The sequence below is a fragment of the Protomyctophum parallelum genome (assembly GCF_964188405.1).
Source record: "Protomyctophum parallelum genome assembly, chromosome: 6".
Classification (NCBI taxonomy): domain Eukaryota; kingdom Metazoa; phylum Chordata; class Actinopteri; order Myctophiformes; family Myctophidae; genus Protomyctophum; species Protomyctophum parallelum.
This window is the reverse complement of record NC_139701.1, coordinates 9843295-9866412: the sequence shown is the minus strand read 5'-3', so window position 1 is coordinate 9866412 and position 23118 is coordinate 9843295. Positions and strand designations below refer to the sequence as shown.

Here is a 23118-nt window from a genome sequence, read left to right as displayed (position 1 = left end):
ACTTGTCCAAGAGAGAAATAACACAAATCCCCCCAAATTCGTTTTTATTAGAACTGTTGCACATTGTCCTGAGTCGAAATTACATGCAATATGGATCCAACTGGTACCTCCAGCAATCTGGGACTGCAATGGGGACAGCAACAGCACCTTCTGTGGCTGGATTGGTTGTGGGAAAATGGGAAGAAAATGTTATCAATGACCCTAATAATAACCCCTACTATTCAAAAATTAAACTATACAAACGATACATTGATGATATCCTGTTATTTTGGGATGGGACACAGACTGAACTAATAGACTTTGTATCATATCTCAACAGCTCAAGTTTCCTGAAATTCACTTGTGAACAAAGCATGGTCAAAATTAACTATTTGGATTTAACCATATCCAAGGATGAAACTGGAATGATTCACACATCTATTTTCAGAAAAGACATGGAACGCAACTCAATTTTGCATGCTACCAGTAACCATCCAAGACACCTTAAGGACAACATTCCTGTAGGTCAATTTTTTAGGCTAAAACGCAACTGTTCAAATCTTGATGATTTTCACTCCAAACAAACCATTATGAGTACTCGTTTTAAAGACAGAGGCTATTCCTCACAATCTATTCAGAAAGCCATACAATGTTCTAATAACGCCTCCCGTCCAGAACTTCTATCCAATCCACCAAAAACTAAAAATCCAAGTCGGGCTTGTTTCTCTACTGAATTTAACCACTGTGCTTCACAAATCAAACAAATACTCCACAGGCACTGGCATGTGCTCCAAGCAGAGCCAACATTGAAGGACCTTTGTAAATCCCAACCCCTTGTTGCATTCAGGAGGGCACCCATAATCAAAGGCACAGTCATGTACAAAAATATGGTTCAGAAAAAGACCACATGGCTGACAACAACTGGAATGTACAGATGTGGCATGTGTGCCTGCTGCAACAATACATCAGACAAGAAATCACTCAATCATCCCCACACTGGAAAGAAAATTCCTATTCGTCAATTCATTAATTGCAAATCGACACATGTGATTTACATGTTACTATGCCCTTGTGGCCTGGCATACGTAGGGCAAACTAAACGACCCCTCAAACAGATAATATCAGAACACAAAACTGCAATCCGTACAGGAAATATGGATTATGCCATTGCAAAACATTATGCTGAAGCAAACCATGGTTCACCTTCTTCATTAAAATTCTGTGGGATTGAGAGAATCGAGATGCCCAGCAGAGGGGGTGATATTCTAAAGAGACTAGCCCAAAGAGAAATGCAGTGGATATACACACTCAATACCATGACACCCAATGGACTGAATGATGACTATAGCTTAAAATGCTTTCTGGGTTAAGATTGGCTTTAATGCCTGGATGTGTAACCGAGATATATACTATGCCTCAAAATGTTTATTCAAAGCAGTTTGTGATTGGACCTTGTTGATTAACTTGAGATTTCAGCTGTAGGTGAACTCTGACCCCTTTTGTATAAATTGACTTGAATTCACTTGATGTGAATGCTCTGATGAAGGCTGCATAGCCGAAACGCGTCAGCGTAACTTATTTGGTGTTTGCCAATAAATAAATGGAAATGTGAGTACCTTGTCCCCCGCTTGTTTAATTTTTGGATGTGCTACCTTTTTGGAATTTTTAATTCCTATTTTTTGATGTACACTTCCAAATGTTCCAAATTAAATGTTGGTAACCACAGCGCCCTCTGTCTGTGGCCTTTGTTACTGTCTTTGTCTGGCCAAGTAGAACATTTTGAGCTTTGCTGTACAGGTGACATTTTAAATATCGCAGCTAAGAGCCATTGTAATGCTTCAAAGTGATTGTTTTGTTGTTGAATAATAGCCAGTGGTAGAAAAAGTATATATATATATATATATATTTATCAATACTTCAATATATAAATACTTAAATACCGGAATTGAAAATGTACTTGAAAAGTTTCTTTTGAAAATAGCAGATCTACAAGCTCACAATGTGTCGCATCACAACGCATTGTGAGCTTGTAGATCGGCTACTTTCGTATGGCCGAAATGTAGGGCTGAAGTGGTTAATGTATCGAAATCTACAAAGTAACTATGAAGTTGTCAAAATAATGTAGTGGATTAAGTAGAAGTACAATTATTGGAAATACTCAAGTAAAGCACAAATACAGTAAGTATTACTTAAGTAATTGTACTTAGTTATTTAGTTATTTCCACCTGCACTGCAAATAGCAAAACATAGCCGATCTGCAAGCTGTAGCCTATCTATTTTTGCCGCATGCTCACCTATAATTTCTGCCGTGGTGTATGTTTTGCTGATGATGATGTGACCAGAATAGGGATGCTGGGGTTCAGGTGGGTACGCGGTCACCTGCACACCGTCATCACAGATGGCACCTGTAATTAAAGTATAATTAGCAAAGAGTTACCCACGGTGACACATTGTCCTATACACAAACGTGGTCGCGGCACGCACGCACGCACGCACGCACGCACGCACGCACGCACGCATGCATGCACAAAGACATAAATTATATGTAATCACCCTTGCGTTTTTATTTTTTACATTGGTCAACATTGTGAACTGTACCGTTCCAGAGTTCAAGGTGTTGCCTAACCTCGCTCCGGAGTGAGCAGAGTATAATTGAGGACTTTGTGTTTACCCCTCCTTGCATAATTACATCGTCGCCTTTGTCTCTTATTCTCTGTCCTGTCCTATCTTCAACCCCGCACATTTTCTTACATTCTCTATAACTTTTTTCCTCTCGTTAAATCTTATGGTGTGCATGTGCGTGCGTTTGTGTGCGTGCATGTGCGCGCGTGTGTGTGCGCGTGTGTTTGTGTGTGTGTGTGTGCGTGTCCTACACTCTCTCCTGTCTGTCGTCTAGCCACAATAAGCTGACCAAGCACACACTGGCAGTTTGGTCAGCACACTGTGCAGGTTCTGCAGCCCAGCTACATAATGTTCATATAAATGGTGCATTTATGTAGCGCCTTCATCCAAGAAGCATAGATACATAGATTGTGCATTACATTCACCCATTCACACACACATTCATACACAGATGGCGGCGGAAACCATGCAAGGCACCAACCAGCACATCGCGAGCAATTTTGGGGTTCAGTGTCTTGCTCAAGGACACTTTGATACTAACTCTGGGGGAGCCCTGGGTTCGAACTGGCAACCAGCCACTCTACCCCTGAGCCACCGCCACCCCTAGTTAATCCATTTTGGGCGGGAACCCTTTTTGGTGTTTTAAGTCCTTGGCATGAAATATTGAGCACCACTGATACACAAACATAAGCTTTTTCAGAAAACTGTCAGGATTTAGAAGATTTGTTTTTAATTTCCTAAAGGCCTAAATGGGTTAAACACTGCAGGGCGGGTTCTGCAGCGGGTTCTGCAGCTACACACACAGTTCATAGTTACACACATTGTCACCTGGAAGCCGGCCAGTGCAGTTGGCCGCAGGGCAGATTCACAGAGCAGTTAGGGGCTAAGTGCTTCACGGAAGGGCACTTCGTTGGAACTTGTTAAAGAAAAGGAGAGACCGGTATACACCACTCGCCAATGCTGCAGTGTACACTGTACATTTATTTTCATATAAAGGCCCAATATTTATATTCAGCATTTGAGCCATGCATGCACGGAACACCATTTGATGCAGATTTAGCCTAGACTCAGACAAGAAAGTCAAGAATATTGTGTTGTCGTTGGATAAGATTTTGTCCACAATTCCATGCTGTATATTGATGTGGTACCATAGCAGGAGAGATAACAGGCAAACGTTGATCAAAATAACAATTCTTCTACATTCTCTATAAGGTCAATTTGGGGTTACCATCATTTAGCTGGGGACCTCCTGGAACCCCGTGAAGGAGCACTGGTTGAAAACCAGTGCTGTAGAGTGAAACTGCTGTGGTAACGGTTGTGAGTTCTAAGTAAACACTCAGGACTGCAGCATATAGCTAAACCAGTTCTTCTCCCCTTCTTCTTGTCTTCTTGATGATCTATAATCTCTTCGGTTTGACTGTGGCTGCTTTTATCATAACCAGGTCAGTTTTCTAGGAATCCTGTCAGTGTCCTTATCGTCTCTGAACACGTCGACTCCATTTCCCAGAAACCTGCATACAGTATAACACATGCAGGGACGTGCAGAGAATATTATGTTAGAGAGACAGGCAGCGGCTGAAATTTAGGGGGGGGGGGGGGGGGGGGGGCGGCCCGCACTCTTTAATTGCTGGATATGCGGCGTACGGCATGGATTCATACACGGAGGACAAATTCTTTCAACGCAAAAATGCTGCATTCAAGTTTGGTGGGAGAGCTCGTAAAACTTTGGGCACACGGCATGGAAAGGGGAGCATTTCTTTCATCATAAATGCAGCATTCAAAGTCTGGAGAGGGCAGTTTTTTAGCCCCTCCTATGCCCAGCTTTGTGTGTTTGTTGTGTACACCATATAGCCTGGCTAATAAGCCAGACTAATCCGCCGGCAGGCAATTCTTTTTTGCCAACGGCTGATTCGGTCTGGCTTATTAGCCAGGCTATATACACCATAGGGGTGATTTGATTGGCTGAGCACCCCATAGCGATGATTTAATTTGCTGAGCAACGTACATATTGAGGATAAAAAGTTGCAAATTGCGATTTGGCCGGAATGAGATGATGTCACGGTGATGTATGACGACAAGAGCGCCCCTCACTTCACACGCGGTGTGATTTTGACGTTTATCCCATTCTGACCGGGCACCCATTTTGGTGTTGGCATCATGTTATGCTTTATCTATTGAAAAATAGCAGATCTACAAGCTCATATCGCGCCACCGAGTGGCGCGATACGAGCTTGTAGGTCTGCTATTTTTGAACAATCGAAGAACGACTGACATTTTTTAAAATCTGATCTCAGGTCTGAATGGATCAATCAGACCAGTGTGTGTCCGGCGGAAACCTCGTATGAATCTGATCTCAGGTCAGAATGGGTTATACATGTGCACACGTCACGTGCCTGCCATATAACGGTATATCTCTGTGTTGTTCTTCTCCTGCAGGGTTCCTGAGCACGGGCGACCAGGCGGCCAAGGGGAACTACGGCCTGCTGGACCTGATCCAGGCGCTGCGCTGGACCAGCGAGAACATCGCCGCGTTCGGCGGCGACCCGCTGCGCATCACGGTGTTCGGCTCGGGGGCCGGCGCGTCCTGCGTCAACCTCCTCACGCTGTCCCACTACTCGGAGGGCAACCGCTGGAGCAACTCCACTAAAGGTACACGCGAGACAAGTGTTAAGGTCAAGGTTTCTTTATTTTGTCTCCCAAAGGAGCAATTTGTCTTGGCCCCCGAGGACCTGCCCTGCAGCATACAGATACAGATACAATACACAATACAAGACAACTAAGGCACACAGTGACCCGTACGACATTAAAATACCACACACCACCATACCTAGTGCAAAAGAGGAAAAGAACATCCTCAACTCATAACCTTCGACCCCTATACCCTGTCTGCCCTCTGCAAGGACTCTGTTAAGGAGTGTGATTGACAGAGGGACAAAGGAATGCTTGTACCTATTATACTTGCACGCATGGACCTCGTGCCTCCTACCTGAGGCATTATCCGATACTCAGGGTATAGTACATGGGAGGGGTCAGACACAATTCTCTCAACCTGTCTAATGGTGGCCTGCTCAAAGATGACCAGGGGGGTGATCGGAGGTGTAGACATACCCATGATCTTCCCTGCCATTTTGGCTAATCTAAGGATCTCAGATTTGTATTTTACAGTTAGGTTTCCAAACCAACTGGTGATACTCAGAATACGGAGAAAATGAAGGCGCTGGTGTGCTTTTGCACACATACTTGTCACATGGGAGTGCCAGATCATATCACAATCCATGTGCACTCTTAGCTATTTATAGGAGTTGACCTGTTTAACGTCATGACCATGTATGGTGATCGTGGTGTGGTCACCTATAGACCTGAGATCCACTACAATCTCCTCAGTTTTCCTTACATTAACTTGTAAGTGATGTTCATCACACCAGGTTACAAAGAAACAACTCCACTAAAGGTACACAGGAGACATATAGATAGATAGATAGATAGAATACTTTATTGGCAGTTTAAGAAAATTACAGAAATTGACATCATTTTTAAAAAACGCCAAATGGACTTAGACACAAAAAAGCCTTCGCTTGTTTCCATTGTGGTCCACTTTGCAACATGAAACTATACACATACATACTGTACAGACAAAAACAACCATGGAACAAATAATAAATAATCCTTATATATAAGGCTGGGAGCTATATACATAGGACAAGAGGTACCCTGAGAGAAAAGTCCTGAGCATGGGAGAAGGGCTATCCAGGGTCGGAAGCTAACTATGACCAGTGAGTGTGTAGATGGAGCCATGATTTCAGGTCTTTCCTAAATATTGCAATAGAATTTAGGGATTTCAGGGCTGGAGGGAGTGCATTCCACAGAGTAGTGGCTGCGTAGAAAAAAGCATTTTTACCCATGAGTGTCCTGAAACTGGGGGGAACTAGATCATAAGGACTTCCTCTGGTTGAGTACCTGTGAGCATCCCTCACTCTGGGCAGGTAGCCCAGCAGGTACTCTGGAACAGAGGCACCTAGGATCTTGAAGACCAGACACAATGAGAGCTGAGATACTCTCTCCTCCACCCTTAGCCATCCCAGGCTACTAAAGTGGGCAGAGGTAAGATGAGACCTGGGGTTCAATTTTAGCAGTAACCTCACAAGCTTGTTTTGGGAGGTCTGCAGCCTTGTTTTCAAAAGCTTGGAGATACCTCTGTACCATGAAGTACACGCATAGTCAAAGTGACACTGGATGAGGGCACCGGCCAAGGTCCTCATAGCACTGCTGTTGACATAAGGGGATATCCTGCCCAAGAAACGAGTTCTCTGGTTGACCTTTGAGATCACTTTCATTGCCATTTTTTCACCCGTGAGTTTGTTATCTAGTATAAAACCCAAGTAAGTGACCTCTTCCCTATTTGTGACCACACTGTCACCCACTCTAACATAGTGTTGAACAACTCCACTGAAGGTACACGGGAGACATAGTGTTGAACAACTCCACTGAAGGTACACGCGAGACATAGTGTTGAACAACTCCACTAAACACATCTTGTATAGGGGTCACAAATATTTTCAGATGGGGGTCTGCGGCCAATGTATTAGTTTTGGGTGTCCTCGACATGAAAAAAATATTTAGAAACACTGTGTTACAGAATCCACTTACAATGTAGCCAATTAGAGATGAGATGATCAAAGTGTCTGATTAAGAAAAGAAACATCTCTGGGCATTTTTTGAAGTCTAAAATTAAAACCTGCTGACCTGACGGCGACCTGACAGAGCTCATTTCACCAGATGAAGTCCTTCAAACTGAAATGGCATATCATGGAATCACGTACTATTGTATAAGACGCCATAAGCAAAGGCAGGTCGCGGGTTGCCTTGGTAACAGAGAGAGAACCCTTCTTCACTTTCATTCTTCTCCATCTCCACTTCCCTGCACGGCTCATCTATTATTCTTCCTTCGGCGGTGTGCGTGCACGTGTGTTTGTGTGTGTCTGAGAGAGAGAGAGATGAACGCTCAATGTCCGTCCTGTGATGTCAAGAGCTTGTAGATCAGCTATTCAGCTAAAAGTGCCCTCTTACGTGATTTCAGCCCCTGCCTCTCTCCAACACTATGCACGTCCCTGAACCTGCTCTCTTTTCTCTCCCCAGGTCTGTTCCAGCGGGCCATAGCCCAGAGCGGCTCGGCCCTGTCCAGCTGGGCGGTCAGCTTCCAGCCGGCCAAGTATGCGCGCATGCTGGCCCTGAAGGTGGGCTGCAACGTGCCGGACACCGTGGAGCTGGTGGAGTGTCTCCAGAAGAAGCACTACAAGGAGCTGGTGGACCAGGACATCCAGCCGGCGCGCTACCACATCGCCTTCGGACCCGTCATCGACGGGGACGTCATCCCCGATGACCCGCAGATCCTCATGGAGCAAGGTACTGTACACTATACACGCACATTACTACTGTACATTCATTGACCCATACAGGGCGGGAGGGAAGCCCTTTTGGTGTTTTAAGCATTATGTCATATATTTGGCTGTTGAAAAATAGCAGATCTACAAGCTACAACCTCGTAGATCTGCTATTTTTGAAAAAATCGTGAAAATGTAGCGCAATTCTTTGAATATATATTCTTTCAGAGTTTTTTAACTCAAATCTCTTGCCCCTGAGGGATCGCTGGAACTACATATTTTCAGATGGGGGTCCTTGACATGAAATATTGAGCACCATTGATTGAAACATAGGTAGTTCATGAAACTGTCAGAATTTAGAAGGCATTTTTTATTTCGACGTCAGGCCTAAATGGGTTAATAGAGACGGCATCTGGAGCAAACCCTGAGGCGAAATGGACATATAGGCCACATATAGTGGCGAATGTTTTTTTAACGGGGTTGTAATTGCCTATCCCCGCATGCAGGCGAGTTCCTCAACTACGACATCATGCTGGGCGTGAACCAGGGCGAGGGCCTGAAGTTCGTGGAGCTGATCGTGGACAGCGAGAACGGCGTGCAGGCCAACGACTTCGACTACGCCGTGTCCAGCTTCGTGGACGACCTGTACGGCTACCCCGAGGGCAAGGACATCCTGCGGGAGACCATCAAGTTCATGTACACCGACTGGGCCGACCGGCACAACCCCGAGACGCGCCGCAAGACCCTGCTGGCGCTGTTCACCGACCACCAGTGGGTGGCGCCGGCCATCGCCACGGCCGACCTGCACTCCAGCTTCGGCTCGCCCACGTACTTCTACGCCTTCTACCACCACTGTCAGACGGAGCAGGTGGGTGCTAGTATTTCAATTCAATTCATTTCAATTCATTTTATTTTGGGTTGTCTCAAGACACTTAACATATAAAGCAGAAAACCAACTAGTTGGGGGCCCCGGGGGGAAAAAAGGACCGTTTGGTTCAGATTCTCGCAAATTCGCCAAATTTGGCACAGATGTTGTCCATACCGTACTTAATCATTTTAAGATGGGTGCCAAGATTGGCGCCCCATGGTACTGCCATATTGCGCAATCCAATATGGCTGCCACCCGAAAAAAACAGAAAGTCATAGAATCATAAATGATACCACTTTTTAGGGGGTTTCTGGGTCGTAGAATCTGATTCTGGTGTTGTTTTAATGATTTGAGGTCAAGATTACCCCTCAAGGTCAAGTTTACTCATCAAAGTTAGTATATAAAGGTAATATTGGGGTAAAATCCAATATTTCTGGTGTGCCATGCCAGATGCTACCCCCAAAAAGTTATTTTTTTTCCATTATAAGTTGTAGTTGTATATGTATCAATGTTTCACAACTCAAAACAGTAGATTGTTTATTATAAACAACAAACTAATACAAGTCCAACTTCAACAACAGTAAACAACAGTAGGGGACAATGTAATCAAAATAGTTACTCCGTAAAACTTGCTAAAATCAAAAAGTTAGATCACAATGTTGTCTTTCACATTCTTTGTGTCTCCATCCCTTGCAAGGTGTGGAGTTACTGGCTGTCATCTTCATTATTAAGGCACCCACCTTCGCATTTGCAGAGGATTGTGCATCGGACACCGATACGGTGGCATTTGCACCTTCCCATGCAACCCTTGAGGCAGCCACAGCGCACAAGAAGGTCACATGCTGCTGATGCATCACTAAGAGTGGTCCACAGTGGTTGCCATGTGCCAGTGCCATCTTTGTGCCAGCCCCACTCACTGAAGTCAGGAATTTCCTGCTGGACCGAGGTTGCCTGATTCCAGTAGAAACTTGCCTGCAGTAGCGCTCGCTTGACATGCATGGAACAGTGCAGCTTGGGTAGGTGGGAGGTTTTCCAGTGATCTACTTCCAGTGGTGAAGAGGCAATGTCTGGCCTCATTGACACCAGCTGCACCACACCCCTTGCTGTACAGGAGCACGACAAATCGTTCAATGTTCTGCATATGCACAGACTCAAGACTGAAGAGGTCAGGGGTGTTTGTGAGAGCAACTAGTGTGTTGGTGAGGTCTGGTATGCTTCTCCAGGCTGCCCAAGCTGTCTTCTTGCCACATCCAAGAAACTGGGAAGTTGTGTCACACCCTGTTAAGCTGTGGAAGAGGGGTAGTGCCAATGACTTTGATGGACCGAGATCAGAGTAGATGGTATGGACTGGTATGTCACGATATTTTCGACCAGTACCGAAACCCACCCAGAGTTAGAGTTACCCACCCACCCACAAATATCGTGACATACCAGTCCATACCATCTACTCTGATCTCGGTCCATCAAAGTCATTGGCACTACCCCTCTTCCACAGCTTAACAGGGTGTGACACAACTTCCCAGTTTCTTGGATGTGGCAAGAAGACAGCTTGGGCAGCCTGGAGAAGCATACCAGACCTCACCAACACACTAGTTGCTCTCACAAACACCCCTGACCTCTTCAGTCTTGAGTCTGTGCATATGAGATGAGAGATTCAATTTATTGTCAATGTACAGTACAAGTACAGCACAGCAAAAAGTATTTTCGCATCTCACCAATAGTGCAAACATATCAGCAAGGAGGATACATTAATTACAGTAGTAATGAACTGAGCAGTAGTCATTTAAATAAGTAATAAATAAGGAGGAAGAAGAAAAACATGATCTGTCCATATTGCACGTAGCCCTTATTGCACGTGGCCCAGTGCTAAACTAAGGTCCAGAGACCATATTCCACAAGTCCAGTGGCCATATCGCATGAGTCCACATAGTGTTACAGACTAGGATGAGTCTGGGTTGGAGGGGGGGCTGGCACTGGGGGAGGGAAAGGAGTGGATGAGGAGTTTAGGTAGATGACAGTGGAGGGGAAGAAGCTGTTCCTAAGTCTGCTGGACTTGGAACCAAGGCTCCTAAAACGTCTCCCAGAGGGGAGGAGGGCAAACAGACTGTGGTTGGGGTGAGAGGGGTCCTATGCAGAACATTGAACGATTTGTCGTGCTCATGTACAGCAAGGGGTGTGGTGCAGCTGGTGTCAATGAGGCCAGACATTGCCTCTTCACCACTGGAAGTAGATCACTGGAAAACCTCCCACCTACCCAAGCTGCACTGTTCCAGCATGTCAAGCGAGCGCTACTGCAGGCAAGTTTCTACTGGAATCAGGCAACCTCGGTCCAGCAGGAAATTCCTGACTTCAGTGAGTGGGGCTGGCACAAAGATGGCACTGGCACATGGCAACCACTGTGGACCACTCTTAGTGATGCATCAGCAGCATGTGACCTTCTTGTGCGCTGTGGCTGCCTCAAGGGATGCATGGGAAGGTGCAAATGCCACCGTATCGGTGTCCGATGCACAATCCTCTGCAAATGCGAAGGTGGGTGCCTTAATAATGAAGATGACAGCCAGTAACTCCACACCTTGCAAGGGATGGAGACACAAAGAATGTGAAAGACAACATTGTGATCTAACTTTTTGATTTTAGCAAGTTTTACGGAGTAACTATTTTGATTACATTGTCCCCTACTGTTGTTTACTGTTGTTGAAGTTGGACTTGTATTTGTTTGTTGTTTATAATAAACAATCTACTGTTTTGAGTTGTGAAACATTGATACATATACAACTACAACTTATAATGGAAAAAAAAATACTTTTTGGGGGTAGCATCTGGCATGGCGCACCAGAAATATTGGATTTTACCCCAATATTACCTTTATATACTAACTTTGATGAGTAAACTTGACCTTGAGGGGTAATCTTGACCTCAAATCATTAAAACAACACCAGAATCAGATTCTACGACCCAGAAACCCTCTAAAAAGTGGTATCATTTATGATTCTATGACTTTCCGTTTTTTTTCGGGTGGCAGCCATATTGGATTGCGCAATATGGCAGTACCATGGGGCGCCAATCTTGGCACCCATCTTAAAATGATTAAGTACGGTATGGACAACATCTGTGCCAAATTTGGCGAATTTGCGAGAATCTGAACCAAAAAATCCCCGGGGCCCCCGACTAAACAAAGATCCACCCAGAGCATGCAGCAATATTGCGACAGTGGTAAAAAAAACTCGGGGGAGAAAGAAAAGAGATGCAGTCAAATACAAGTATAGGAATAACAATAATAATGAATAATATAATATGGTATAGCAGTGTTGTCGGATAATAATTACATAATTCGACCTGCACTCCAGCTTCGGCTCGCCGACGTACTTCTACGCCTTCTACCACCACTGTCAGACGGAGCAGGTGGGTGGTACTTGTAGCAGTGTGGTTTTCGTCGACTAAAAACGAAGACTGAAAATGTTCGTCGACTACCTTTTTTCACTGACGAAAACGAAATGAAAACTATAAGCTATGATGACTAAAACTAACTAAATATACTGACGATTTCGTCAACAAATAAAAATGAGACTAAAATGCTAGGAAGGGACTAGTGGACGAGAGATCCAGTAAAAGACATTTTACACTTGGTTGCATGCAGAAAATAGCAGATCTACAAGCTCACAAAGCGCAGCGCGACGCGTTGTGGGCTTGTAGATCGGCTATTTTCAGCAAGTGAAAGTCATGGTGCAGTCATTACGACTGCACCAAGAACCGCCAAAACACATTTTGTTACACTAAATCAACTCTAGTTTTAGTCGACAGTAATATGTAATTGTCCCTCTGGAGTGAGTGTGGAAAAATAGTGGCCCTCTCCATCGTCAAAGTTGCCCACCCCTGCTTCACGATACGATATCTGTGGCGATATTAGGCCCTTGATAATAGTAATAATATCACGATATTCTATATATTGCGACATTCAATACATTGCAAAGATACATCACGATATCTGTAACCGAAAATGAAAAAAAAAAAGTTAAAAAACACAAAAATCGGGAATTATGTATTTATTCCAAAGATGTTTGTGTCACAAACTGGCCAATAAGTACATGAATCTTGCCTCCTCCAAACAGTAAAACACTGACTGCAACTTTTCCACAACTTGTCGGTCCACAACAATGGGTACTACTACTACTAATCAACATCGCGATATTCGATATATTGCGATGTTGCCGGACGATACAATATCGATATCGCATGCAATATATGGCGATATCGATATATTGGCACACCCCTAGTGTGGGGATAGTTGGATTCGCTCCCCATACACAGAATAATAATACATTAGATTGTACAGCGCTGCCTTTTATGATGAGTAGAGTTTGATTAGACGGAAAAGAAAATTGCTGACCTGTGTTCCACTTGCAGCTTAATGGATTGGCCCTCTGAGTAATGCTATGTGACGACAGCTGCCTCTTTGTTTTAAACAGAGAGTGACACAGTGCTCCATGCAATAGAGCCGCCTAAATAGGCTCTACTTGTATAAGCACATATCAGTGTTAATATTCAGACATTTAGGGTAATTGATTGTATTGTCATCATGTACTTGCCCTACCTGTAATTAAAGTGTAATTAATGTAATTATAGACAGACTATAAAATCCAGCACCTGCGAACAGAGAGAAATCCAGAGTCTGGGCTCCCTCCTTCTTTAAGTCTAATTATAGTTTAAGGCAACAATACATCATTTTAACCTCTAACGACATGTTGCGTGCTACGTGCTGAAGTCTCTGCAGCTTGCGGCCTTGGCAACAGGAGGCGGTGCACACTGTGATCTTCAAATCAAGCTCACAGCCCACGCCTTCCCTTTCTCCCTGTCCTAGTTTCTCTATACCTCTAAACTCAGTGGTTTTCAACCAGTGGTCCTTGACAGGGTTCCAGGTGGTCCCCAGCCCATGCAGCTAAATGATGGAAACTTGGTAACCAAGTGGACCCTTGTAGTAGAATGAAATGAAACATCCTGACATGTTTCTGTCAGTTGATTTTTCTAAAATAGCTAAAGCATACCAACACCAAAATGGGTTAAGTATACAATTAGAGAATGTAAAAATAATTGTTATATTGATCAACATTTGCCTGTTATCTCTCGTATGGTACCACATTGTTACATCATGTGTGGACAAAATCTCACCCAACAATATTTTTTGAGTCCGCAAGGCTAAATGTCATCAAACGGTGTTCCGGGCTCAAATGCCGAATAAATAATGCACCTTGATATGAAAAGAGTTGAATTGAAAACCACTGACTGCCTTAATGCACCGTATAACAAAGCAGAAATGTCATGAAACAATAATAAAATATATATATGGCATATACATTCGTTCCGCTTCACATTCTTGAAAAATACTTTGTTGTGGTTTTTTTCCCTGTGTGTTTGCATGTCTTCTTGACATGATAAAAGTCGCAAGAAAAACAGCCCCTGCGTTTTCTTTTCATCCGTATCTTTAATGCATTTAGGCCTGAGGACGCATCTGTGTCACCAAGCTTCTGGCTTTTAACCATTATTTTAAAGGGATTGTGACATTAAAAAAAAGGTTTTGGAATTGTTCTTGGTTTTTTTAGGTTTTCTAATTTAGTTAGTTAGTTTAGTTAGTTAGTTTATTTGCACAATAAAAACAGTACAAAAAGGTAACATCAATAGAAATGTGAGGTGTGTGCAGGTGAGAAAAGAAACCCAGGGAGGGCTTATATGAGGTTCTCACCAAAGTTAATATACAATTTAACAATATTAAATATATAATATAATATAATATAATATAATATAATATAATATAACATAATATAATATAATATAATATAATATAATATAATACAATATAACATAATATACAAATAGTAAGACAAAGTAATCAAACATAGGTATGTAAAATAACAAAAACAAAAACAACAAGAAATACATTATTTGCACCCAAAAAACATGAACTTTTAACATTCAGTAGATTTTCTGTGATCTGGGGTTTTCTGGCTCAAACAGGTGCTCTGATTTGCTGGCAGTAAGTGACATCACTTACTGCAAATCCCATATATGTCAATGGGATTTGCCAGCAGATGTCACTGTTTCACTGTGTTGCCTGTTTTCATTGTAGCTCAAAAGGCCCAAAAAACCCCAAAGAAAACTTCAGACCACAGAAAATCCACTGAATGTTCAAAGTTCAGGTTTTTTGGGTGTAATTGAGGTCATAAAACCTAAAATAAAAAATAAAAATAAATGAAAATGAATGACATAAAACCTTTAAACTTTAGCTGTTGAAAAATAGCAGTTCTACAAGCTCATAGTGCGGCATCTCATAAGCTTGTAGATCTGCTATATTTATGTGGTGCAAATCATTTCAATACTGTATATTCTTTCAGAGCGAACGTTTTTAACTCAAATATTTGCTTCCCTGGAACAACATATTTTCAGATGGGGGTCCGTGGCCAATTACAGATAATTCTGTGAGTCCCTGACATGAAATAGTTTGAGAACCACTGACATAGAAATGATTTAGAAGACATTTGTCAGATCTTAATGGATTAAAACAACAAGGTGATTGTGATTCGCTTCTCCTGTGCTGATCGTTACAGGTGCCTCCGTGGGCGGACGCGGCTCACGGCGACGAGATCCCGTACGTGTTCGGCTTGCCGATGATCGGCCCCACGGAGCTGTTCCCCTGCAACTTCTCCAAGAACGACGTGATGCTCAGCGCCGTGGTCATGACGTACTGGACCAACTTCGCCAAGACGGGGTGAGATATGAAACTACCAGGACATATCTGATCCGATTTGACTGAGGGACTGCCATTGGATTTTTTTAAATATTCAGCAGGGAATCATAGCTTCAAATTGACATATTGGTTGTTCAGTTTGACCCACCAGTTTTGGAGATATGCGATGGCTTATAGAGTAATGTCTTGCAGAAAACAGCGGGTTGAGAAAACAGGCTTGAAAGGTTCACTTCTGTGGTCTCTAACATTACACCTAGCTACATGTTTAAACATTTATTTCATATTTACATGTCGATTTCAGCTTTCAGCTCAATTGACACTTATTTCAGACATGCTCTAGTACGTAAAGAGTCTGCCTGTGCTATTCATTCATTTTGGATTGGTGAAAACAGTGTACCATTTGGTAATTGCACTTGGCTAATGTGGTTGCTCAGAAATAATTTGCATTTGATAACCAAGAGTGGTTAATTTGACCACAGTGGCGTTCAGTGTTTTGTGGGCCTTACACGGCATGACAACTAGCCGACGTTGGGACCTTGTAGGTCGGCTATTTGAACTATTTGAAAAAGGTATTCTTTTTAAATAGTAAAGAAATGGCAAATAAGTTTAGGGATAAGGGTTAAGGGGTGGCGCAAGATTTAGCCCTTTATCTTTACAGTGGAAAACAGAAGAAAGAGCCAGCACTCAATGAGTGTCCTTTTCACATGGGTAAATAACACATGTGAAAAGGACATTCAATGAGTGTCCTTTTCACATGGGTAAATAACACATGTGAAAAGGACATTCAATGAGTGTCCTTTTCACATGGGTAAATAACACATGTGAAAAGGACATTCAATGAGTGTCCTTTTCACATGGGTAAATAACACATGTGAAAAGGACATTCAATGAGTGTCCTTTTCACATGGGTAAATAACACATGTGAAAAGGACATTCATTGAGTGCTGGCGCTTTCTTCTAGGATATTCTTCTAACCAGGAGTGTTGCAGGTTGTCTGCTTTGGCAGTCTTATTCTCTCAGCCCTTTATCTTTAAAAAAGGAAAAGTTGGCGATGACAACATGCAGTGAGATTATTTTTTTTGTAGCCGATTAGTTTAGAAGATTCTATCATTATCTTGTAGGATTATAGGTCGCAACTTCGACTAGATTTTCTGCAGAGGACTATGACTATTGTCAAAGTGCACTCATATGCATACCGTAATATGCATAATACAGTGGTATATATGACGAGACGGCTAGATTATTATAACAAATTCTGTGAGTAACTGCTCTGCAATTATTATATTAGCAGTAATGTATCACCAGTCGATTACTCACATACTCTACTACAGTGTACCATTTGGTAATTGCACTTGGCTAATGTGGTTGCTCAGAAATAATTTGCATTTGATAACCAAGAGTGGTTAATTTGACCACAGTGGCGTTCAGTGTTTTGTGGGCCTTACACGGCATGACAACTAGTCAATGAAGATACACTTCACCTGCCATGAAATATTTTTTTCTTTTTTTGTCAATTAATTGGCCTGCTGAAGAGTGACTGCCAAAATGTAAATCCCTCCCTCCTCCCTCAATGCCTCACGTTGCCTTTTAGCATCCATGGCGGTAATTGTTTTTACAGAGCGTAATGGGCAGACATTGTGCACTGCCCGGTATATAGCCCTGAGGGGAGACACAGAGAGACACTAATGATCCAGATATATAACCCTAAATTGACATGGAATGCAGGGCACCTGGGAGAGTTATGCCTCCATTTTGAATGGTTAAGCGTGTTCCCGATGGGCTCTGGCTGGCTCCATAATGCCCATCGCAGACAATGTGGCGCTGGCTGGGTCTGAACGGGCCTCAATGACCCCTGTAGCTCCTGCTCCTGTTCACATGTCACTGTACATGCAGTGGTGGAAAAAGTACTCAATTGTTTTACTTAAGTAAAAGTACCAATACTGCAATTTAGAACTACTTCGTTACAAGTAAAAGTACGGAATTTAATTTCTTTCTTTGTTTGAACCCGAGCATCCCAATTCTGGGCCTGTCTGTCTTTCTGGGCGAACATATAGGCCAATAGTTTCCGAACACGAACATTCAGCGAAAATTGCTCTCCATGTTGTGAGATTGTAGATGGTCAATTTTTTTGCATTTCATGGGTTAGATTGAAAAAAAGGAATAGGGGCCAAATACAGACCCCTGCCTGGAGTGGGTTAAACTAGGAAAGTGTGCTCGTTGGAGCACAGATATATGTCAGGCCAGGTTGGGCCCACCCAGGGTTGTGTCAGTTGTGGGCCCACCCCAGGGTTGTGTCAGTTGTGGGTTGGGCCCACCCAGGGTTGTGTCAGCTGTCAGGAAGCTGTGGGAGAAATAGTTTGTACAACAGCTGTTCGCATTTGTAGTGCCCCCATAGTGCGATGCGTTGTGAGCTTGTAAATCGGTTATCTTTGGCAAACAACACCATTGTACCGGGCATGTAGTGTAAATTAAACATAACTCTTCTGTCATTATCGTCCTCCTATGTGTATAGAGACCCCAACCAGCCTGTGCCCCAGGACACCAAGTTCATTCACACCAAGCCGAATCGCTTCGAGGAAGTAGCATGGACACGCTACAACCAGAAAGACCAGCTGTACCTGCACATAGGGCTCAAACCCCGGGTGAAGGAGCACTATCGTGCCAACAAGGTACAGTCAAATGTTTGCGTAATATGTGTCTTGTACGCATGCATGCACATGGGTCCCAGAATAGGTGATCTGCATTCTATGAAGAAGAAAAAAAGCAAAACTGGCCTGTTTAAACAATTATTGGATTATTTGAATTATTGGTTTTATTGGATAATTATCCAACCCAAACCACTTTAACCCTGGTGTCTCTGTTTTGCGCTTGAGTTAACAGTTCATTAGATTAAATACTGTTTCTATTGTATCACTGTATTTCTGTACCTCTGGGTTTTGTTCTTCCATATTCTCTCTCATTTCCTTTCTCATATATCATTATGTCTCCTCTCCTCTCCTCTCCTCTCCTCTCCTCTCCTCTCCTCTCCTCTCCTCTCCTCTCCTCTCCTCTCCTCTCCTCTCCTCTCCTCTCCTCTCCTCTCCTCTCCTCTCCTCTCCTCTCCTCTCCTCTCCTCTCCTCTCCTCTCCTCTCCTCTCCTCTCCTCTCCTCTCCTCTCCTCTCCTCTCCTCTCCTCTCCTCTCCTCTCCTCTCCTCTCCTCTCCTCTCCTCTCAGGTCAACCTGTGGTTGGAGCTGGTCCCTCATCTCCACAGCCTCAATGAGGTCACACAGCTCATCCCCACCACCACCAAGGTTGGTAGTAAATCCTCACTGTCAGCTGGAAACCTTGTATGTCCGTCCAAAACCATTACTGTTCAGGAAATGACATTGGAATAATGTTCCAATGCATCCAGTGTCTTAATTTTTTTGTCACATTCTCTTGTTAAATCTGTCATTGCTTAAATGTTTATAAAATCAACAGACACCCTTAACCACGTTCGCTGTTGCTTAAAGAAGAAAACGGCACGAAAAGCCATAATAGCCAATCTACAAGCTCACAACGTGACACATCCGTCTATTTTTTTCTGCTTTTGTGTGACACTTGACAAAGTGGGATATTAAATTACGAAAGAAATGACAAAAAACATTAAAAGTTGAAATATGGAGATGCAACAAAATAATCTGAAGTTGAACCACCTTACAAGATTACAAGATTTCAATCTTACAAGATTGAAAATACTGTAAATCACCTAATAAGAGAGATTTTTTCTCAGTATTTATATTTCTCCTACTATTTACATTTGAGTAGGTCGCCAAGGTCGCCAAGTCATAGACCGTGACGTATGCGGAGTATGCGGAGTTGACGCCTGTGCTGTGCCCGTGCTCTGACGTCACTCACTTTACCTCTGCGTTTTCAACACAGCTTTTGCAGCTTCCGTTTCTCAAATCCGCCGTTACTCACTCCGTCCGTCTAAACGGTCTATTTCTCTGCAGAAGTGTTAATATTGTAACCTCGACACAGCATAACATCAGGAATGATCCCAGAACGTCCACGTTGTATTTTCAATCACCGTGGATGCCGAGTTTCCGAGAAAACTGCCTTTTAGATTGGCCCATAGAACGGCAATTTAAATTGACAGTAGTCTCACTGATCCTGTGAAAGTCACCGTGAACAGTGTGACATGCCTCACAATTATTATACTGCAACGAATACGTTTTAATTACCTAAACTTTAAACTAAATATATATTCTTTCATGTTTTGGGGAACGATTGCAAAAGTATAATCAATTGGTTTCAGTTCTACCTCGTTCTTTGTACTTTCAGTACAAAGACACAGCGCGTGTACTGTATCATTATTCCCCTCCACCCAATAATCCCATCATGGTTGTTAGACAATTTTATACTTACATGACTTTGATTATATAATCAGAGATTTTAGAATAATACATTTAATGTGCTACAGTGAAAATGTATCACATACTGTAGCATGAAACAGTTCATCATGTTTCTATAGGTGGAAAGATGTGGCTCAAAGGGAACTAATTGTCTGTTGCATTCTATTATGTACATGTCAAAACAACAGTAATCTAAAAGCAGGATATCCAGAATGGATTTATGTTGCTAATTACACATTTCAGCAGGTATTTCATCGTGTCATACCTTAACCATGCAATACAATAACACTGTTAATATGATGTTATTAATCCTGTCGTTCCTGTATAGGTGCCACCACCGGAGGCCACCAACCGCACCCCTAAGACCAAGGTTCTGGTGACCAAGCGGCCCAACCCGACTCCCTTCCCCACCGAGACCCACGACAGCCTCAACCAGCCTCACCTGGTGGACCAGCGGGACTACTCCACCGAGCTGTCCGTGACCATCGCCGTGGGAGCCTCCCTGCTCTTCCTGAACATCCTGGCCTTCGCCGCGCTCTACTACAAGAAGGACAAGCGCCGGCACGACGTGCACCGGCGCTGCAGCCCACAGCGCAGCGCGGCCAACGACCTGGCGCTGCACACGCAGGAGGAGGAGATCATGTCCCTGCAGATGAAGCAGCACTCGGAGCTGGACCGGGACTGCCGGGGAGTGGTGGGGGACCCCCTGCATCCCCACGACGTGGTGCTGAGGACTGCCTGCCCGCCGGACTACACCCTCGCCATGAGGCGCTCGCCGGACGACATCCCGCTCATGACGCCCAACACCATAACCATGATCCCCAGCTCCATGGGCGGGCTGACCTCGCTACACCCCTTCAACGCGTTCCCCGGCAGCGGGCAGAATAACACCCTGCCCCATCCGCATCCACACTCACACTCCACCACCCGGGTATAGCCCCCTGATGGACGCAGCCCCCATATTTCCAGGCAAGACTCTGGACGGCCGTCGCTTTGAGCTAATGCTATTGTTTAAGGCAGAGACTTATAACGGCTGACATGCTAACAGACACCGATGAGCAACAGTGAGCTGAAAAACCGGCCTCGAGCTGCCAGACATGTGGAATTACCCTGGGATTCTGCTCCACCTTGTCAATACCAGAGGAAATATAGTAAAAGGATTTTTTTCTGGGGGGGAGGGAGAAGGGGGGTGGGGGGTGTTGGGGCTTGGACCAGACAACAACGACAAAAGAAAAATAATAAATATGTTTTTTGTTTTATTCTTTTGTAAGAAAAAAAGAAAATTGCTAAAAGAAAAGACAATGAAAAAAAATCTTTCAAATAATGGAGTTAAAGAAACGGTCAAACCAATGAGGATTCTTTTTTTTAAATATAAATATATATATATATACATTTTTTGTTTCCGGTATTGCAACAAAACAAGGTACACCACTTTTTCTTTCATGGCCTTTGGGTTCCTTGGACAAATGGCTGCTTGGCAGTATCATCTGGAAGCAGCCTAGAGAAGCTGACACACCTCTGAGGTGGGAAGAGAGAAAATGAGAGAAAACATATTGTTTTCCTGTGGCATCAGGCCATAGATTACTCTTCTGAGGAGCTGAGAGAGTATAGATGCCAAACAAACCACAAGATAACTTCATGAATGGAGGCTTTATGTAAGATAAGACAAAAACGGCCAAGAGAGGAGCTAAGAAAGAACAGAATACGTCAAGAAAAAAAGAAAAAAAACCTGTATGCACAAAGGAGACTTTTTCGTGAGAAAAAAAAATCACATATACTTTTGAACTTTTTTCTTTTATTTTTTCTTTATTTTTTCTTGGGTTTGGGGGATTGGGAACAATTTTATTGTATAGAACCTATTTACATATTTAGATCTGTACACTAAGCACCGATGCTGTTTAAGCCCTCTTCTCTGGGGGGGAAGGGGGGCGTCTATACTGCAAATTTGCCAGCAGGCTGAACCGAGGGAAGAGTGGGATCCAAGTATACCGGCTTCCCTGCAGTTACAGCTTCATCACACAAGTGCTGTCAACACAGAGAGCTGGGGGACAACGGATAACTGGATATTTTTAGCACGATGCGCATGACAATTTATCTGCTTGATGGCTGCTCTGCTGATTATGTCATTATTAAGAATAATTTTCACCCCCCCCCCCCCCTCCCCTTCCCCATCCCCCCTCGCATTGGAATAGTTTCGGAGGGAACACGAATCCCTGATTGGCTTACAGGAAATACCAAACCCTCACAGGACTATAATGGGATATGCACTTCAAGGTGGTGCATCGTTGTGTGGCTCTGTTGGGAGTGAGGGGCAGTCACAAACTACACAAGGAACGGTTGGGCTATGGTAAACATTTCGTGCATTAACATATTATAGCTTGAGTGGAGAGCTGCAGGCATATTAAGTTTTGTACTCTGTGTGTTGGTACTACTTTTTGATAGTGGTTCAAATCACACCACACCGTATCAATGGAAGTCATTGTACCTTCAGTTGAGATCAATGTTCTTTGGTATTCTATCTTTGTTTTTTTGTTTTTTACCTCTCTTGCTACTAGTCAAAGACCACATTGGTGTATAGAAGTAATCTGCACTGTTTCTTTTGCTTCCGTTTCAGTTTTGTTTCAGTTTCTTTTATTGGGAGGTGCTCTGTCTGTATGACCAATTCCAAGAAGCAGTGGACGCCCGTGGCTACGAAACAAAAGAACCATGGAATGAAAGATTGAAGGTCAGGAAAGTAGAGGCAAAGGGCCTCCGGGCTACCAAGGTTTTCCTTTCCCTTATTAGCCTTTCAAGTTCCATAGAGCTGTTTAAAGATGAATGCCTATAAATGACTAACTGATATAACCACAAGGCAAAAAGCACTGATGGAACGCATCAAGAGGAGCTGGTATCCTTTTTGAACCTGCAACCTCACCGCTGGTAGAGGACAGGAACATGAGGGATAATGGCAGTGTTGGGAGAGAGATAGAAGCCGATACCGTAGGTCAAATCTCAGATTCCAGCCACGTCGTCGTCAAAAGAGAGATAGAAATTTGTCAGCCGTCCTTTCCTTACCGTACACATACAAACTACCCTTTTCCTTATGTTGCTTTCTGTTTTTATACCATAAATTATCATCTCTTTATCGTACTCTTAGTAAGTACTGGGCTATTCA

The 23118-nt window shown here is 43.5% G+C and overlaps 1 protein-coding gene across 2 annotated transcripts in view; it reads left to right on the top strand.

The window, feature by feature from the left end:
- nlgn1 (neuroligin 1) overlaps nt 1-20901 on the top strand; it is a gene marked incomplete at its 3' end in the record, with an annotated part of 368869 nt that extends 347968 nt beyond the window's left edge. The window contains exons 3-9 of one of the 2 annotated variants that reach the window (XM_083767276.1): nt 5038-5223; nt 7738-8004; nt 8489-8850; nt 15450-15610; nt 18102-18258; nt 18804-18881; nt 20293-20901. In XM_083767276.1, coding sequence (XP_083623402.1) covers nt 5038-5223; nt 7738-8004; nt 8489-8850; nt 15450-15610; nt 18102-18258; nt 18804-18881; nt 20293-20901 — 1820 coding nt within the window. Of the gene's footprint in view, nt 1-5037; nt 5251-7737; nt 8005-8488; nt 8851-15449; nt 15611-18101; nt 18259-18803; nt 18882-20292 lie in introns of both variants that reach the window. The other variant, XM_083767275.1, reaches the window with a different exon arrangement.
- Between the last annotated feature and the right edge of the window lie 2217 nt (nt 20902-23118).